This window comes from Typopeltis vanoorti, chromosome 11 (assembly GCF_054136105.1).
Source record: "Typopeltis vanoorti isolate ZY-2024b chromosome 11, IOZ_Tvanoo_1.0, whole genome shotgun sequence".
Classification (NCBI taxonomy): Eukaryota; Metazoa; Arthropoda; class Arachnida; order Uropygi; family Thelyphonidae; genus Typopeltis; species Typopeltis vanoorti.
The window spans coordinates 91,148,940-91,167,595 of record NC_143559.1 but is presented as its reverse complement, the minus strand read 5'-3'; the positions used below and the strand labels follow the sequence as shown (position 1 = coordinate 91,167,595).

At 36.3% G+C, this 18,656-nt stretch overlaps 1 protein-coding gene across 1 annotated transcript in view; it reads right to left on the bottom strand.

Moving 5' to 3' along the window:
* LOC150101845 (3'-5' RNA helicase YTHDC2-like) overlaps positions 1–18,656 on the bottom strand; it is a 503,757-nt gene that overhangs the window by 93,611 nt on the left and 391,490 nt on the right. Inside the window, exons 21-22 of the mRNA XM_090400932.1 lie at positions 15,879–16,132; positions 4,978–5,090 (exon numbers count right to left, since the gene is read on the bottom strand). Of these exons, the coding sequence (XP_090257058.1) occupies positions 4,978–5,090; positions 15,879–16,132 (367 nt within the window). The remainder of the gene's footprint in view (positions 1–4,977; positions 5,091–15,878; positions 16,133–18,656) is intronic.

Sequence of the window (18,656 nt, the reverse complement as noted above, 5' to 3'; positions counted from 1 at the left end):
TTTAATGCACTAAAAGTACTTACAGGTTGTGCAGAATTAATCGGCTTCTTAGTACCTGCTGTTAAGATTTCTGTTTGATGTTTAATTTGAATGAGAAACACTTGCAGAAGCAATAAAATGCTGGAGGACTAGTTTAGAGTGGTTTACTTACAGAATACCATCTAGTGGTTTTTTGAGATTCCAGTAAGATTTATGCAAGCATACTTGAGAAGAGGTTCAGAAAAAAATGAGTATGCTAAATGTCAATAAGGCAGGAGAACCAGATGGACTTTCACTATATGTTTTAAGGGAATGTGCTATAGAACTGACTGTGCCATCAATTGGCTGTTTACTGAAAGTCTTGCAATAGGTTAGGTTCCTGAGAATGGAAGGAGAGTAAGATATTACCACTGCATAAGGATAGTGGTATAATGGTGGCAGCAAACTATAGGCCTGTTTGTATTTCTTCTGCAGTCGTTAAAATTTTGGAGAAATTACTAAGAACTTGTATAAAGAATTGGGCAGATGAGAATAATATTGTCTATATATGTAAGCATGGATTTGTTAAAGGGGTGCTACTGTTTTAGTAATCTAGTAACCTTTTACAACAGAGTAACAAAAGCAGTAGATGAGGGTAAGGCATATATTCTGATATTATTTTGCATATTTCTGAGGCAGAGTGCCACATAACAAGTTGATTTTTAAGTTGTATCATATGGGTTTGGATATCAGGTTAATAAATAGGATTGGTGATTGGCTCTCTAATAGATATCAGAGATTGTATATTGGGGAGCAGTATCAGGGAATGAAAAGGTTACAAGTGGAGTTCCACAGGATTCAGTCCTGGGATTATTCAATCTATGTGACAATGATATTGTCACAGGACCACAGGGAAATGTTCAGTTGTTTGCAGATAATGTGAAGCTTGGGAGGGTTATAATAATAGTGCTGATGTTTTGGCTCTTCAAGAGGATTTCGATAAGCTGGAAGGTAAGTAAATAAATGTAGATATAAGATTAATGAAACGAAATGAATGGTTTTAAAATTTGGGATCAAAGCTATATAACTGAGAGGAGACCTCCACATAGACTTTAAAGGAATGCAGAGAACCGACCAGGGCTTCTCACCTAATGTCCAATCCTCACCTTCTCGTGGTACACCCTGTTGGATATCTACCTGGATACTGAACGAACGAGGATGGGCTGGCAATTTGGAATTTAGCCGAACAAATTGTATTGTTAAACCAATATAGAAAATGATGGTACAACATGACAAAATTTCATGCCAGCTGGGGCATCGCCTGATTAAACAAATCTGAAAGCACCCCCCCCACCCCCCACTCAACATCACCAGAGTTAAAGATCGGTTCTATCAACATAAGAAGCCTGAATGGCAAAGAAAGAGCTAGCTGAAGAATTAGATAAGTACCAGATCGACATAACAGGGGTGACCGAAACAAAAAAGACAAAAACTGGTGAGATCTTTCTGAGCAATAAATACAAAATGTTATATTCAAGAAATGACAATCAAGGAAAAGAAGGGGTTGAGAAGAATTGTGGAAGAAATGCTTGGTGAAGAACAAGCTGGATACGGGCCAAATAGAGTCTGTCATTATCAGATCTTCACTTTACGACAAATAGTTGAGAAAGCATGGGAATATAACAAAGATCTGTATTTAAGTTTTGTCGATCTAGAAAAGGCATATGACAAGGTGCCAAGAGAGAGAAGCTATTCAATACACTACAGTTATATGGTGTCAATGGGGCATTATATCAATCAATACTTGGTCTTTATTTGAGTTGTAAGTCAGCAGTTAGAATTGAAGGAAGTACAGGAAGATGGTTTAATGTTAAATCTGGTGTGAGACAAGGATGTACATTATCCCCTCTGTTATTCATTATCTATATGGATCACATTATGAAGGAAAGTGGTATTAAACATGATATCAAAATTGGAGATGTTAATGTCAGCTCTTTGCTTTATGCAGATGATGTTATACTTCTAAATAAATCTGCTACAAGTTTGCAAGATTCCCTGACTAAATTGAATAACTGTTGTAATAGATATGGTGTGAAGGTCAGCATTAAAAAGACAAAGACAATGAAAATAGGTAGAATTGTTGAAAATGTCAACTGTGTTGTGAACGAGGAACCTGTAGAACAAGTAAAACATGTCAGCTACTTAGGCACGATTTTTACTGAAGATGATAAATTAAATATAGAAATAGACAACAGAATCAACAAAGCTGGTATGGTAGGAAATCAATTGAATAAATTCATATGAATAAGAGAGAGAGAGAGATTCGTCAGAACACTAAATTAACTGTATACAAGACAGTGTTGTGTTCAAACCAGTTTTAACTTATGGATCTGAGAGCTGGGTCAGAAGTAAAACACTTGGCCAAAGACTAGAGACTGCAGATATGAAAGTCCTGAAAAAGATTAGAGGCGTGAACAGATGGCATCAATGGCAATATCATATTAAAAACAAGGATATTAGGAAAGAACTTGACATTGTCAGCATCCAGGAGTGCATTAGCAGAGCTAATCTCAGGTGGTATGGTCACTTAAACAAAATGGGCGAGGAAAGATTAGCAAAACAAGTGTTCTCTGCCAGGTTGGCAGGAAAACGACCCAGAGGAAGACCAAGATATAGATGGATTGATAAGGTACAAAGTGCCTTAGATGATGGAAATATAAGATATGATAATGTTGGAGTCTTGACAAGTAACAGACTGATTTAGAGGAAAATTGTAGATAGGAAGTTAGTAATAATGTAATTTTTTTCATGTAGTACTATCATATCCTGTACACCCCTTGAGGGTACATGGCAGGAATTTGATGATGATGATGAGATGGGATACTTCATACTCACTTGGTAGTGTTATACTGAAAGAAGTGGAGGAAGCAAGATATCTCAGGATGATTGTGGAAAGAGATTTGAAGTCCAAGGACATATTGAAGAAGCTGTGAAAACATTTTAGAGAATTGCTGAAATGTTGAGCAGGACACTGACCACAAGAGATAAATGTTCTGGTGCCATTGTATAAAAAGCTTTGATTAGACCACATTGAATTTCTGTGCTCAGATCTGATCACCAGGATTTCAAGGGATGAGGTGAATAAAGAAATGATATCAGGACTGTAAAATGCTGATTATGAGAACAGACTTAGGGCATGCAGACTTCAGAGTTTGGTGTATAGAAAACAAATGGGGGGGGGTGATAGAGACATTTAAGCTGTTGAAAGGTTATTATCATGTTAACACTGAAGATATTTTTCATATGGTAGAATGAGGGAAAAGAGCAAGGGCAAGAGGTCATCCCTGATGGAGGTGGTGAGTAAAAGAGTAAGAAGTAAATTTTTTGCATGGAGAGTGGTAGTAGCATGGAATGCACTGCCTGAGAGGGTGGTGAATATGCAGGCTGTGGATGATTTTAAGGAGTATGAAAAACTTTGTGTTAACCTCCCACAATGAGTCATGAGTCTTATGACTCCATGGAGGTCAGGAAAAAAATAATAATAATGCTATTATTATTATTATGCTATTATTGGTTTGGCCATATTTTGAATGTTTGATTAATATCCATATTCAATGTAAGAGGGATATCCAGAAATAAGTTCCAATGGGCTGTCAGAGAAACAAAAATATACTTACAAAAAAACTTTATTGGAAATTAAAGTAGACAGCTTCCACTACTTTTCTAAATAATTTCTGCCATTGTTCAGGCATTTATCATAATGGGGCACCAAGAGTTGTATACCTTTGTCATAGAAGGTTGCCACCTGTCATGCAAACCAGGTATTAACTGCTTCTTTGACCTCGTCATAGTCTTGAAACCATCGGCTACCAAGGAAAGATTTCAGATGTTTGAAGAGATGAAAGTCACTTGGTGCGAGGTCAGGACTATATAGGGGATGATGGAATTGTTCCCAGCCGAAGGTGGCGAGACGTTGTTGTGTTATGTTGGCCATGTGTGGGCGGGCATTATCATGAATCAAAACAACACTCCTGGTAAGCATGCCACGTCGTTTATTTCGGATGGCACGATGCAGTTTCTTAAGGGTTAGGCAGTACATATTCATGTTGATTGTGGAGCCTTGACCCAAGAAGTCTACCAGCAAAATTCCTTGTCTGTCCCAAAACACAGTGCACATGATTTTCTGAGTGGAAACTGTTGTTTTCAATTTCGTCTTGACTGGTGATGAGGTGTGCCTCCACTCCATAGACTATTGTTTGGATTCAGGAGTTGCGTGCGACACCAAAGTCTTGTCTCCAGTGACAAGTCTGCTCAAGAAAGCATCACCATCCTCATGGTAGCACGTCAAGAATTCCAACGCACTGCCCAGCCGATTCACTTTGTGTCGTTCTATAAGCAACTTTGGCACCCAGCGTGCACACAATTTCCGATAATTCAGTTTCTCTAACAAGATTTCATGAAGATATGAATATGAAAGTTCTGGAAATTGCAGCAAGAGTGATGCCATAGTGAATCCCCTGTTCCGTCGAATCTTCTATTCAACTAAACACACCAAATCGTCAGTCACTAAAGATGGTCACCCACTCCGTTCATCATCTTGCATACCTGTCCTTCCTTCATTAAAAAGTCTTACCCATCTTCGTACCACTGAATCATTCACTGCGTGTTCCTTGCATTCAAGAAATGGATAACAGACCTAATTTCACATGTGGCAATTCGATTTTCTTAGACATTATAAACACACACCAAGAAGTATACGCACTGCAAGAATATCTGAAAATGGCACCAATGCCTTGCTAAGGAATCAACAAGCTCAGCACGCATGTGCACCATTGCGATCGCAGCACTGCAGTGAAAATATAGAACTTACTTTCTGGACGTCTCTCGTATATTTCATGGTGAAAGGATAAAATATGTTACATTAATAAACTTTCTCCTTGATTAATCCAACTTAGACAAACAGAAAGTTATGCCTTTTTTAAATTACCAAATAACCAGAATCAATAACAAACAGCTTACCTCTGGTTCAACTCGAAAGGAAATCCAGTCATCAAGCTTAAACATTGCTTTCTGTCCATCTGTTTTTTGCTCAGCTTCACTATCACTATCCTCACCATAACCTTCCATACGACCTTCCAAACAAATCATTAAACAATTTGTTAGTCTCATCAAATGGCCAATCACAAAACAACAGTTATGCCAAAGAAAATGACTGATAGCTTACATATCTGAGAAAAGCATAAACTCAAGCTGTATTATTGCAATTTTAATTTTAAATGATTTTATAGTTAGTTTGCAATTTTCTGGCCATTATATAGAAAATTAAATATTTTTTTATGGAATTAGTATGTTCCTTAAGGTAGATTGTCATTTCCAATTTACTGAAATATGTAATCTCCTAATATACAGAGTAATAAAAATGGGCCTTATGAGCATCATCCAGTAATCCAAATGCTGCCAAACTTTGCAGGAATACATTGTGCATCATGCAAAAGCAATATCCAAATTTAAAAAAAAAAAAAAAAAAAGTTCTTTTTAAAATTCTCCACCAAGAGCGTTGTAAACACCAAATTCATGGAATTTGCATGATATGAATTCAGGGATCAAAATGAATTCATTGCATGAATTCATTTTAAACCCTCCTGACACCAGAAAAGGAGTCAGGAGGGTTTAAAAATATGGACATAGGATTTTTCCTTTCATTCTGGTTTTAATACCATCCACAGTGATGGCACCAACTTTGCCCCAATGTACTTTGCTTGTGAAACTGTACTATATAAACAATTGCAATGATGTCGCAGCACTTTGTGAATTTTGTCACATAAACAGTCGATAAGGTCCAGTATCACAGAGTTCCATTAGCTCTGGGAGTGTTGGGAGTTAGATCTGGGAGAGGTCATAAACTAATCAGTTCACAACAAGTGAATGAAGTTATGAAGTTGCTGATATTGTTATGGAGCAGGCCATGAATAACAGCATAGAAGTGAAGAACATCAAGACTATATTACAAGTTTCTCCTTGTTTGTTAAAGATACCAAGCAATTTTAAACCTGGTTTTACACCATTTTTTCCAAGTAAGCAAACAGACAAAATGTCAAGTTTGCGCCTGCAATTTATGCAAGACTAGCTGATCCCACAGGTAGTGCAAGACCAAGGCAACTCGTGGTAGAGGTGGAGCAAGCTCTGATCACTAATCTTAATATTTACCCTTAATGCCAAAACACATCTCCAAGAAGGGGATGTATGATGTTTTGTATTAAAGGCAAGGGGCCACTACCCAGACCGGTTTCGACCTTTATTGAGGTCTCATCAGTGGGAGCCAGGCTAGAAATTTATTGAGGTAGAATGGGAGTTCATGCCTTTCATCACTGGCCTCTTTAGATTTAAAAAAAAAGTTGTGCTGAGAGTCAGCTTGATAGTGAGAGAGAGGAGAGGAAAGATAGAGTGGATAGTAGTAGATAGTTAAAGGAGGCCTCAGTCGATCTACTTGGCCTGACTTAAATGCCAACACCAAGCAGATCTCCGACATTATCTCCCTCCATCCGTTCTCCTCCACATTCTCCGGCCAGCCACCTCTTCAAATGTCTGGCCGATGAAAGAATTGAAAAAAAAAAAACAAATGCAGGAAGACACACATAAATTGAAAATCAAAAGAACTAGGACACACATAAACAGAAACAACAAAAGTCGGTGAATTAACAGAAAAGTACTGCAAGAACGGGGGAAGAGCCTGGCCCGAGTGATGCAGCCCGAAAGAGCTGCACCGCCTCGTTGTAAGCCTTCGCTGCTCGGGTTCTCAGGTCTACCCCCTCCTATGTGGATTAAGCGTGAACATACAGATACAGAACCAAGAAACTTAGAAGGGGGCTTTTTTTTTTTTTTTTTTTTTTTTAAGTCATATTTGCCCTGCTATCTCTTACCGCTTCCTCATAGTCTTTTACCACGTTTTCCATCACTGTGAGTATGTGTACTGACTCTTCATCATTAAGTTGCCATATTCTCTTCAAGCATTCATTCCATTCCACTCGGTCGTAAGTGACTTTCCCAAACTTGAGCCATATTCTAAGACTCTCTAGCTCACCTTCACATTGCAAAGCCACGTCTCCCTTTTCCTGTACCGCTGTGTCGACTTTGTTTTTTATCTCGGGTTTATTCCTAAGATAGAATAGGATTCGTTTTGTTACATTCGAATATTCATATAGGGGTTCTTTTCTTTTTACCGGTTTTGTAATGGGGTGAGAAGAACCGGTGTTTGTATCTACTGGTAAAGTTCTTTTTTCAAATTCCTTCATTATCCATGGGTATCTCTTTTCCAAATCTACTCGTGTCAGCGACTTCAATGTGTCGCATAAGTGTTGTTTTTCTTCCTCTGTTAAGTCCAGGTCACCGTCCAGTTGATGGGGCTCGACCTTGGTTATATCTTTTACATAGAGTTCTCCCCATATGAGTCTATTGCTCCTTTTAAAGAACAAGAAAGTTGGCTCTCCTTTTGTGGTCATTATCTGAAATAGTTTTTCTGCTGTTTTAGGAGATCCCTTAAAGTTCTTCAAAATGAGAGAGCCGTTTGGAGTATTGCTTTTAACAAAGCTTGTTCCTTCCTTAGTTTCAGGATTGTTTCCTTGCTCTCTGTCTTCTTCTTCTGATAAGGTTTCTTCCTCATTTTCTGTGTTGTTTCGCGATATTATCTCATTTCCTTTCTCATCCTCATCTGAACTTGAGGCTTCTATTTGGCTTTCAGTGTCCTGTTTATTTCGTTTCATTTCTCCTTCTTCTTCCGGCGTGATGGGTCGTTTTGTTGTACTGGTGTTGATTTCCATTTCCTCTGTTTCTGTGCTATTATTGTTGCCTTCCGATTCATTGGTGTAAGATTTCTTAGTGTTCTGTTTCTTTTTCTTCCTAATTCTCCCTTCTGATTTCCTCCCAGTTATTGCCTGATTTCCTAATGTAGTCGTTTTGGTAGCTGGCGGTTGGAGGGCTGGAAACTCTTCTGGTTCAGTTGTTTGTGGTTCGTTTACTGTTTGGCCGGTAGCTCGAGAGTCCTGTGTTGTGAGCTTAGGAATGGCTACTGCCGCAGGTGTTATTTGCTCCCGAAGTAAAGCCTGGCTTGCCCTGTTGTAGATACAGAGAGCTTTCTGTGAGCTTTCTTTATAGAGAGCTTTCTTTATATTCTTTCGGAAAGTATATATTAAAGTTTATTTAATTTATATTTCTAGTATACGCTGTCAATTCCTTAAATATTAGTTATCATACTCTGCTATTTAGATCCCCAACAAGGACCAACTTTTCCTTTTTCAATGTGTCAGTAGCTTTCTCTAAAGCTTCAAAAAATTCCTCCATTTCTACCTAGAACCTTCTGTGTGACCATAGACACAAATAAATCTCATTGTCCAGTTCCCTATTCTGATATTTGCCCACATCACTCTACTTGAGACTGCCTGCCATTCAAGAAGATTAGCTTCGTATTTAGTGTTGAATACTATGGCTACTCCTTCTTTTCTTTGACTGTCATTGCCTGAATATAACATTTTGTATTTATTGCTCAGAAAGATCTCACCAGTTTTTGTCTTTTTTGTTTCAGTCACCTCTATTATGTCGATCTGGAACTTATCTAATTCCTCAGTTAGCTCCATTTATTTGCCATTCAGGCCTCTTATGTTGATAGTACCGATCTTTAACTCTGGTGATGTTGAGTTGGGGGTGTGTTTTCAGATTTGTTCCAGTATCTGACTTTTCGCTGTTTGCCCTGGTTCCCTGGCGAAAACAATGGGGGCCTTGTTTAACCGGGCGATGCCCCAGTCGGCATGAAATTCTGTCATGTTGTACCATCATTTTGTATTTTGGTTTAAGCCAATAAGAATACAATTTGGTCGGCTAAATCCTAAATTGCCAGCCCATCCTCGTTCGTCCAGTATCCAGGTAGATATCCAACAGGGTGCACCACGAGAAAAGGTGAGGATTGGACATTAGGTCAGAAGTCCTGGTTGGTTCTCCACATTCCTTTAAAGGCTATGTGGAGGTCTCCTCTCAGTTATACAGCTTTGACCCTTAAGCACCCCAAGAAAAGAATCATTGCACAAAAATGAAACGTGAGAAGAATGGCAGGTTATACAAGACTAGATAAACAGACAAATGAAAACATACTGAAAGAACTAAACCAAACCACATATCAGGGAAACCATAAAAATGCAGAACAAAATGGAAAGAGCATCTAGAACAAATGCCATACGATAGAATACTGAGGAACATGATGAATATAAACTAAAAAGTCATAAAAATAGATGCAGACTAATGAAATGCTGGACTAAGACCGAAACAGGCCTTGCCTAGATTCATGATAAGAAATGGAAAAAGAAGAACATGAAGCAAACATTTCATATTATACTTTTATTTATGAGCAATATATGAATACATGTGGACTGCTTCATCAATCCACATGCATTCTTGCCACCTTGAACTGAATTACAATTGAATCACCTAAACAAAATAGTTCACTGGATAGTCCCCTCCATATAGTTATTTAATGAGCCTCCGTAGCTCAGTCAGTATAAACTGAAGTCCTTTGGTCAAATACCTGGGCTTAATTCCTGTCCATGACGTGAGGAACTTTTATCTGTTCTCTTTCAACTAAAGGTCAGTTAGCTGGTCTCATACAGAGGTAGAGGTTTTTTTTTTTTTCACCTGGAAACTTGGGTTTTTGGTTCTTCAAAACAAGCAAACCGGTCCCATGAACACACATGAACCTAGAGTCATAAAATACATAAGGCAAATTACAGGTGCAATGAATATGGTATACTCATTCAACTCATTAAAGGACCCACTTCCTCCACTGACTCACCCTGGAATATACTGCATTTGCTGCACCTATATTTGCCCTATATAGGGGAAACAGGATGCACAATTCCTATCTGAAAAAAGGAACATAGACTGCACATAAATTTAATAATGTGGTAAATCTGGCCTTTCTGATCATGCCCTGAATACTCTACATAGAACTGACTGGAAAGGCATCTGTTGTTTGCATCACACTAAAACATGGTATGAGCATAAATGTAAGGAGGCCTGGGAAATTCTGATCCACCACCCTAATCTTAACAATAACGGTGGTTCTAAAAATCCAAAGAATATGGATGGCACATATTCCACCCACTTAACCTTTTGGTCTAAGAGTTAATTATAATTAGGACTATAAGCAATCTAGAATCTTAATTCTAATATAACAACACTCTTGTTAAATTATGGATTAGACCACACTTTTGCTGTATTAAAATTATCTATACGAATTTCTTCTCTGATGATGTTATAAATAGAATATTGCTTTAATGTAGTTTTTTTTTTTCCACTACAGGAAATGCCAGTAGAATAATGGTTGATCAAATCAATGTCATTTTTGCATAGTGTTTGAAATGTAATCTAGCTTGTCTTTGCATATACAGTAAACCCTTGATTTAACAGACTTCGGATTTAACGGACAAAATTTCCAGTCCGTATGTCACATGTGAAAATTAACACCTTGTTAATTTTAAAATGCTTTTAACCAAGATTTGCTTATAATTAAATTAACAAGCTTTTTTTGTTATTAATTTCCTATTATTTTTAACAAATTTTGGTGAATAGGCCATCATATGTTGGAAAAACACTGTAGTAATTTAGCCGATATAAATGAGTCACCGCTCATAAAACATGTTTAGCAAATGATTAGGACGTGACACCAATTACACTGTAATTGGTTCTTATGTCATGTGGCGTGACTTTCTATGGCAATTTTATTACACATTTTCGTAATTTTAGGGAGTTAATTATAAAAAAACAGCAGAATTCAATAGTTTTTTCAAAGCAGGATTACCTAAACAAGCGTCTCAACGTCAAACATTAACCTATCTAAAAGTGTGAAAATTGTGTGTAAAACAATTTTTTTGTTATCACAGTGCTAATATTAATAAAATTGCAGTATAATGTTACAGACATTTTTATTTAAAAAAATTTGTGATTTAATGGACTTTCGATTTAACGGACACCCCTTAGCCCCTATTAGTCCATTAAATCGAGGGTTTACTGTACATGTATACTCCAGATGATGACCTTAATATGAAAGTTGAAACATCAGGAAATTAAAGTAACTGTAACGATAGAGAGTGGCACTGGCAGTGATGAACATGTGGAGGAGATGATAGTAATGCTTGGGATGAATAACCTGAGAGGTAGTGTGAATCATGTAGCATGAAACTGGATGTTCGGCACAAATGTATCAGAGGAAATACAATGAGCATGTTGCCCCATGTGATAATGCAGAGTGGATAAGAAGAGCGGTAATAACGAATGATATGATAGCAAGAATCTGTAGGAAAAGAAGTCTGAAATATGCAGATATGTGGAATACATCTGAGGATAGAAGAGAGTTGAATGCAACAGGTACACAGACATTTGGAGAGATTGTTGTTTTCTATTCAAGTGAGTATATTAGGACAGGGAAACTAGAAATTCACAGGTGGAACGTGGGGATAGTGACATGAGAAATGAGAGCGTGTATACTATATTACAGCCAAGTGAAGCATCCAGAGAGTAATAATGGCTATAAAAGTACAGGCAATACAGTGGTTTTTCTGTATACAAACACTAGGAGCATGGGAAATAAATGGAATGAGTTTGTGGCATTTATTGACTCAGCCTCTCCAAAGGGTGTTGGTATCAGTGAAACTTGGTTAACTGAGGAGGTTGTTCTAACAGGAATAGAACTTGAAGGATATAGCATATTTTGGAAGGATAGATGGTGGTTTATCCTCTTAGGATAAACCACCACGTTTATCCTAAGAGAATAAATGTGGCGGTTGAGTGTTACTCATGATAAGAGATGACTGGCATCCTCACAGAATGCTGAATCCTCAGTGGAATAACACTAATAGCTTTGAGAGCATATGGTTGTAAAAAGATGTTTATAAGAAAAGATATTTAGTTGGATGCTGCTACCGACCAGGGAATATAGATAGTGATGAGCAGGAAATGTTTAGGCAAATCTGGTAAGTGCCAAGTGAGCAATCATTATGGGAGACTTCAACTATAGTGATATAAACTGGGCAGAGGAGACATTAAGCAGTAATAAGAAACTGATTTTTTTTTTTTGATTTCTTGAGGGAGAACTGTCTTAGGCAGCATGTAATGAAGGGAACATGAGGAGCAAGAGTTTTGGATTTGATCATAGCATCAGAGAATCTGATTGTGACTGAGATGACATACATGCACCCATTGGTGAGAATGACCATGTAGTCCTCACCTGGAGGATGAATAGATATGTGGAGGAATCAAAAGAGAAAGAATTTATTTGGAATTATAAGGCAGGCAACTATCGTAAAATTAGAAACCAGCTTGCAGCAATGCAATGGATGAAAGAATTTGATGGAAGAGGAGTTATTAGTGAATGGTAGATACTTAAAAAAAAATTGTTGACACAATGACAGATTGCATAACTTGAGTGAAGAAGATAAAGCAATTTGAAGTCAAATGGATGACAAAAGGAATAAAAGGGGAATTGCAGAATCAAAAAGGAGATTATGAAAAGCATATAAAGAGAGAGATAGAGAACAGTTGCATGAGGAATAGAAGGCTCAGGAATATAAGGCTAGGAAAGTGACAAGTATTGTAATGAAAGAAAAATTAGAATATGAGAGGGAGAATGGCACTGAAATCCAAAGAGAATCCAAGGAGGTTTTTCACTTTGTGGAGAGTAGGAGGAAAAATGATAGTGGATGGATTACCTTGCTGGATGGAGATGGGAATCAGGTGACCAAAGCAGATGACATAGTTGAGCTATTCAATGATCACTTTATTAGTGTTTCATCCTGTCACAGCAGCTATATTCTTAGAAGGATAATCAGTGATGAGATGTTAGAGGTGAAGGAAGAGGGATTTATTCTGAATGCTAAATGTTAATAAAGCAGGGGATCTAAGTGTAATTTTGGCAAGTGTTTTACAGGAATGTGCCATTAGCTTGTCTGTTTAATAAAAGTCATGCAATGGGATAGGTTCCTGGAGAGTGGAAGGAAGGTAAGTACCATTGCATAAGAGTGGTAGTAGAATGGAGGTATTGAACTATAGGCTTGTTTGTATTTCTTTTGTAGTTAAGATTCTATAGAAATTGCCAAGAGTTCATATTCAGAATTGAGTAGATGAGGACAATATTAATTTATGCATGGCAGCATGGATAGAATAACATTTTACAACCGAATACAAGAGCAATGATGAGGGTAAGGCATTACACTGTCATTTTTTTTTTGCATTTTTCCAAGGCATTTGACAAAATGCGACATGACAAGTTTATTTTTAAGTTGCATCATATGCATTTGGATATCAGGCTAGTAGATAGACTTGGTGTTGACCAGCCAGAATGAGTATTATGACTCCATGGAGATTAGGAAAATAATAATAATAATAAAGATTCATTGCATGATTCTAACATAACTATTGAAAGGTTGGCAATAATTTTCCTAATTTTTTCATAACTGCAGTATCATGAATAGTACTCACAACTACAAATGTTTCAAAACAAATCTTTCTTTATTCCAATCTTTCTTTCTTTAATTCTAGAATAGGGCTTCTCTGTAGAACAAATGCTATGAATCTTCAGTTCATGTATCATGTAATCAAGGTTCATGTATCTTCAGTTTCTTTTACCTAGTCCATTCACATCCATAGAAATGGTAATTTTTTTTTTTTTTTTCATTTAAAAGCTAAAATTTTGTTCAGTGTACACTTGCTATAACAACACATATAACAGATGACAGATTTTTTATTAACTACGAGCCTCTTTTAGAGAAACTTTCTTGATTAAATCACTTTTTATGATAGTATTAATAGAAATTCCATCTACTTCTGCAAGTTTAGAAAATAATGGATCTTCACCACTTTCTTTCTTTTCATGCCACAAATATGTTCAAAATGACAAAATCCACTTGTCGATGCTCTGCACTGCAATGTTTTCGAACACATTTGAAAATGAGTTGTTTGATTTTTGCCATCTTTTTATTCTTAAAATACTACCAACATTCACTGTATATTTTATGCATTGTTAGGGTTTTTACAATAAAGTGAAATTAGTTCTTATTCAAAAATAATTATTAATAATAATTTTACTAATATCAACTTTGTACTATTCCTATAACTAGGAATTTTAAAATACAAATTTTCCCATGAATTCTTGAGAAGAAACCATAGCTTTTAACCACCTTACTGGCCATTACAGATCAAATACGCATCCTCATATGCTTTGTATCCATCATATATTTCAATGTAAAATCAACGGTATTACAATTTTAATATGCACTTCGCATCCATGATAACCTGGACGTATATATACGTCTTGGCAGGTAGTGTGGTTAACAGAACATGATTACTATTCTGATGAAATATGCAAGATTCTTCTTCTTCAATATGTATACAATGTATTCTCTATTTGGTCTCATGGGCCAGAACACATTAGACTCTTTCCTCTGTTGCCTCAAATAGTCAACATTATAGAATCCAATTTTAGATAGATAAAATCAATAACAATCTGTCTTTCTAGACACCTTAGTAACACCTTCCTAATGGTAACCTCTTGTTCTCAGTACCCAGTAAACAGACAGATACATTCATAAATCTTCTGATTATTCCTTCTGCAACAATATGGTATCATCAAAACTCTAACTGATATATCCTTAGTTCCAATGAAGCTCTCTTGCAGCAGAACTCAGCCATATAACACCACACTTTCCTATCTAATGGCTAAAGTTTCTACAGAATCAAAAAAAAAATAATAATAAAATAAATAAAATAAAATATATATATATAAATAACCATTCCTTCTTCCAATCCACAACTTTCTCCTCAGAAGGATTTTAGTAATGCTATCAGTATCCCTTACATCCAAGGCAGATCTGAAAAAACAGTCAACACTCTAAAGAAATCCAAACCCTGCACAGCTTTCAAGCCCTCCACGAAACTAGCTACCCTTATCTACTCCACTATAAGGGCCAACTCCCTCCTCTCTCAGCTCCTTATAGTTTCCTGTTCTGCAAGTAGACATGAAGATCATCTACAATTTGTACAGAAGAATGTAATACGTGTGTGATCATGACTATGGTCATTCAGGTTTTACAGACCATGCTCTAGATACTACTCATAGAATCAAAAAGCACCATGCTCCAGTCCAGCAAGTTTAGAAGAAAAAGACTGTTTTTAGAATCAGTAGGTGCCCTCAAAAATCAGTACAATCTGAACTTTAAATATTGATGCATGAAACTTCTCAAAATATGGGACTAATGCTTTGAGATCCCAGTTTACATTTGAGGTCTCCATCAGGTGGCAACATTTGTCATTTGTAAGCATGTTTCACTTCGTTTTGTGTTGCCTTTGTGTGTATTTCAACTTATTATCTCCTTGGTCTCCATTAGCATGGTAATATTATTTTTCTCTCTTTGTTCTCTATATAGTAGTAGTAGTGGTTTGGTGTAGTAGTTGGATTAAGTAGTGAAGACTAAGAGTTGTAGAGTAGGTGTCCTCCCTTGATGAGTCTTTGGATTTCTTGGAGGTGTTTGAAATAATAATAATAAAAATTCCAAGTTTTCTTTTTCCTAATATCACCATGCTAGTACAGGCTATGCTAGTAAATATTCTAATTGGGGTTTTACCAATAACTAAGAAAACTTTATATAATAAGTTAAAATATTTAATGAATCTCATTTGCTCGTATAAATGCAAGTTTTATATAATTCTTTATATAACTCATTTCATTTATTTGAAATGAGTGCATATCCAGCAAAATTAGTACACATAACTACCTCAAACTAATTTACTGATTATTTTATAAAATATACACCACTCATGGAACTGCAAATCATAATTTAACTTTATATTCAATTAGTAATATTCATAAGCATTGTTCTGATTACCATGATCAGGTTCATGAAGGGCATCTAAAGGTAGCCGAGCTGGTCCTGCAAACAATGCAACAGTAATGGGTGATACTAAAGTACAGCAATGTGCATGGGCTATACAACCAGTACGTGTCATTTCTTCATAAATAAGCCAGTCACATGGAAGACTTGAAACAACTTTTGCATGCATTATGGCAACTGTTTGCTTGCTAGATGTTGGTAATTTGTTTAGGACTGATGATCGATGAAATCTAACTTTGCTTTCTTTTCTTAACAGATGTAAAGGAAAAAATAAGACAAGAAATCAGGTAAATTTTGACATGAAACTTTAAAAATAGAAATAAAAATGAACAGACATTACACACTTTTGTATAGTGGTAGTATTCTATATAGCTGTGTGATAGTGTAAAAAATTATTTTTAAAAGTACTAAATTACTTTCAAATATAGTGGCATAATGAGACCAAAAACAGAGATAAGAATATTAAGAAATACTCTTATCTTTGTAATATTATTTCTGGGAAAATTCCCACATTACTCCTCTAAAAATAGACTATTATTTTAATGGCTAATATAGCCTACTTTTGTTTAGGAGTGCCTCTTTTTTTACAATGTCATTGGCTCTTTACCCAAATTCTAGGGCATTACTGAAATGTTATAAACTGTTGTTCAGTTTCTATGGTGAAATTTAGTCTGTTGCTATAATTGACTAAAATTCACCATACAAACCGAACAAGACAAATCCATCAATTTCCTAAATCTGACATTAGTCAGAATAAACAACAAAATAGCCATGAAAATATTTCATAAACCCACACATATTGAAAACTACCTTCATTTTAATTCGTACCATCCTTATTCGATTAAAAAATCAGCCATCTTAACACAATTCATAAATGCTTACAAGTTTTCAACAAACCATAATTATCTCAACACAGAAATAAAGAAGTTAACACAATTTTTCAAAATCGAAATTACCCAACACAACTTATAAATTATGCCAACAAAACAGCAAAAACCATGCAAAACAACCCAACAACCAAAACAAACTTCCCAACACAAAAAATTATCAAACTGCTTTACATCCAGAACACATACAAAAGCCTACAAATACATTTTCACACATTGACTATAAGCTGGTGCTCACCACAAACCAAAAATTGATAACACTTCTAAAACCTGCAAAACCTCATATACACAAAGAAATATTAGAACACCACAACGTTGTTTACAAATTTCCCTGACAAAAAGACTGTGATGTCACCTACACAGGTTCTATCATCAGGTCTTTGTGGACAAGACTACAAGAACACTTCTGTGACTGTAACATCCCTATTCCAGAACATTTAAACAATAAAAAATGCAACAACCAAAAGAAAAACAGGATACAAAGTAACAAAACAATGCTTAGAATATCGGAAACGAGCCATAAAATGTGACAAAAATTTAATAAATGTCCACCGACCCTACATAATCTCTGAGAGTTGGAAGCTCCATAACATAAAAATTAGGTCATGACTCAGACCAATAGGAGACAAAAACAAGTACATCAAAGACAGAAACACCTAACTGACATGACATAGCAACCATTTCCCCCACGAGTTGCGAAGATGACAGTTGCTGAAACAGCTCACACCTTGTTACTCCCACCCCTGACTTTTTCCCTTAAATACCTCCTCTTCCCCCACCCCAAATAATTTCTATCTTCAGATCCTAATCTCAGCCCCCCCCCAAATGCTCTCTACCCACCCTTAATAATAATAATATTATACATACATAAAAACTCGGGTTTTTCAAATAATTCTCCCATATGATTTTAGCCTCCCCCCCCCACACACACACAAAAAAAATCCTTCCTTTAACAGCTTAACAGCATATGAAGGCACATCACCAGAATAAGGAAACAGAAAACGACATCCAAAAAGGTATGTCCAAATTTTCTCCTATTTTTATTCTTCATATATTAGTTTTATAACACTTCAGTAATGCCCTAGAATTTGGGTAAAGAGCCAGACATTGTAAAAAAGAGGGGCACTACTAAGCAAAAGTAGGCTATATTAACCATTAAAATAATATTCTTATCTTTGTTTATCTGCAGATGCAGAACTACATGATATTCATAAAAGATGTTATGATTTTGGTAGAAAGGCTAATGTTGGTTACTCATAACTATTATTTTTCAGGAAATAACAATGCATACTAAAATATTAATTATAATAACTTTAATTAATACTTTCCTATATTTCAGCACATTACATTGGCATCGGGGATCCCAAACACAATAATGTGTGCATTCAGGCAACCAAAGTTGGGCCTAGAGTCCTAAATGGTGCTCCCTAGTGGGTTAGATTGGGTGGTCATGGCCACTAGGCTGAAGATCTGAGAATGAGGGCTTCCCAAATTTGGGGCAGTCTCATGTACCCAAATTTGTTCAGGTTTGGAAAGTTTTTCGGGGCTATATTTGTATTTGATGAAGTGTAAAAGAGTGGCCGTCTTCCAGCATATCCTGTGATGGGTGCCCAAAGCATGGTCAGCAAGTCCTGAGTAGCTACATTGGTGAAACCTCATGTAGTCCTTGTGTTCAGAAATTCTGATATTGGCTGTCCTGTCTGTTTGGTTGTAGCAGGACAGTTCTCCACCAAAGATCAGCTACATTCCCTGGACCTACAGGTCCTATGCAGTTGCAAACTATCCTACAATGACCAAACAGGCAGGACAGTCAATATTAGAATTTCTGAACACAAGGAGTATATCCAGTTCCACCATTATAGCCACTCAGGATTTGCTGATCATG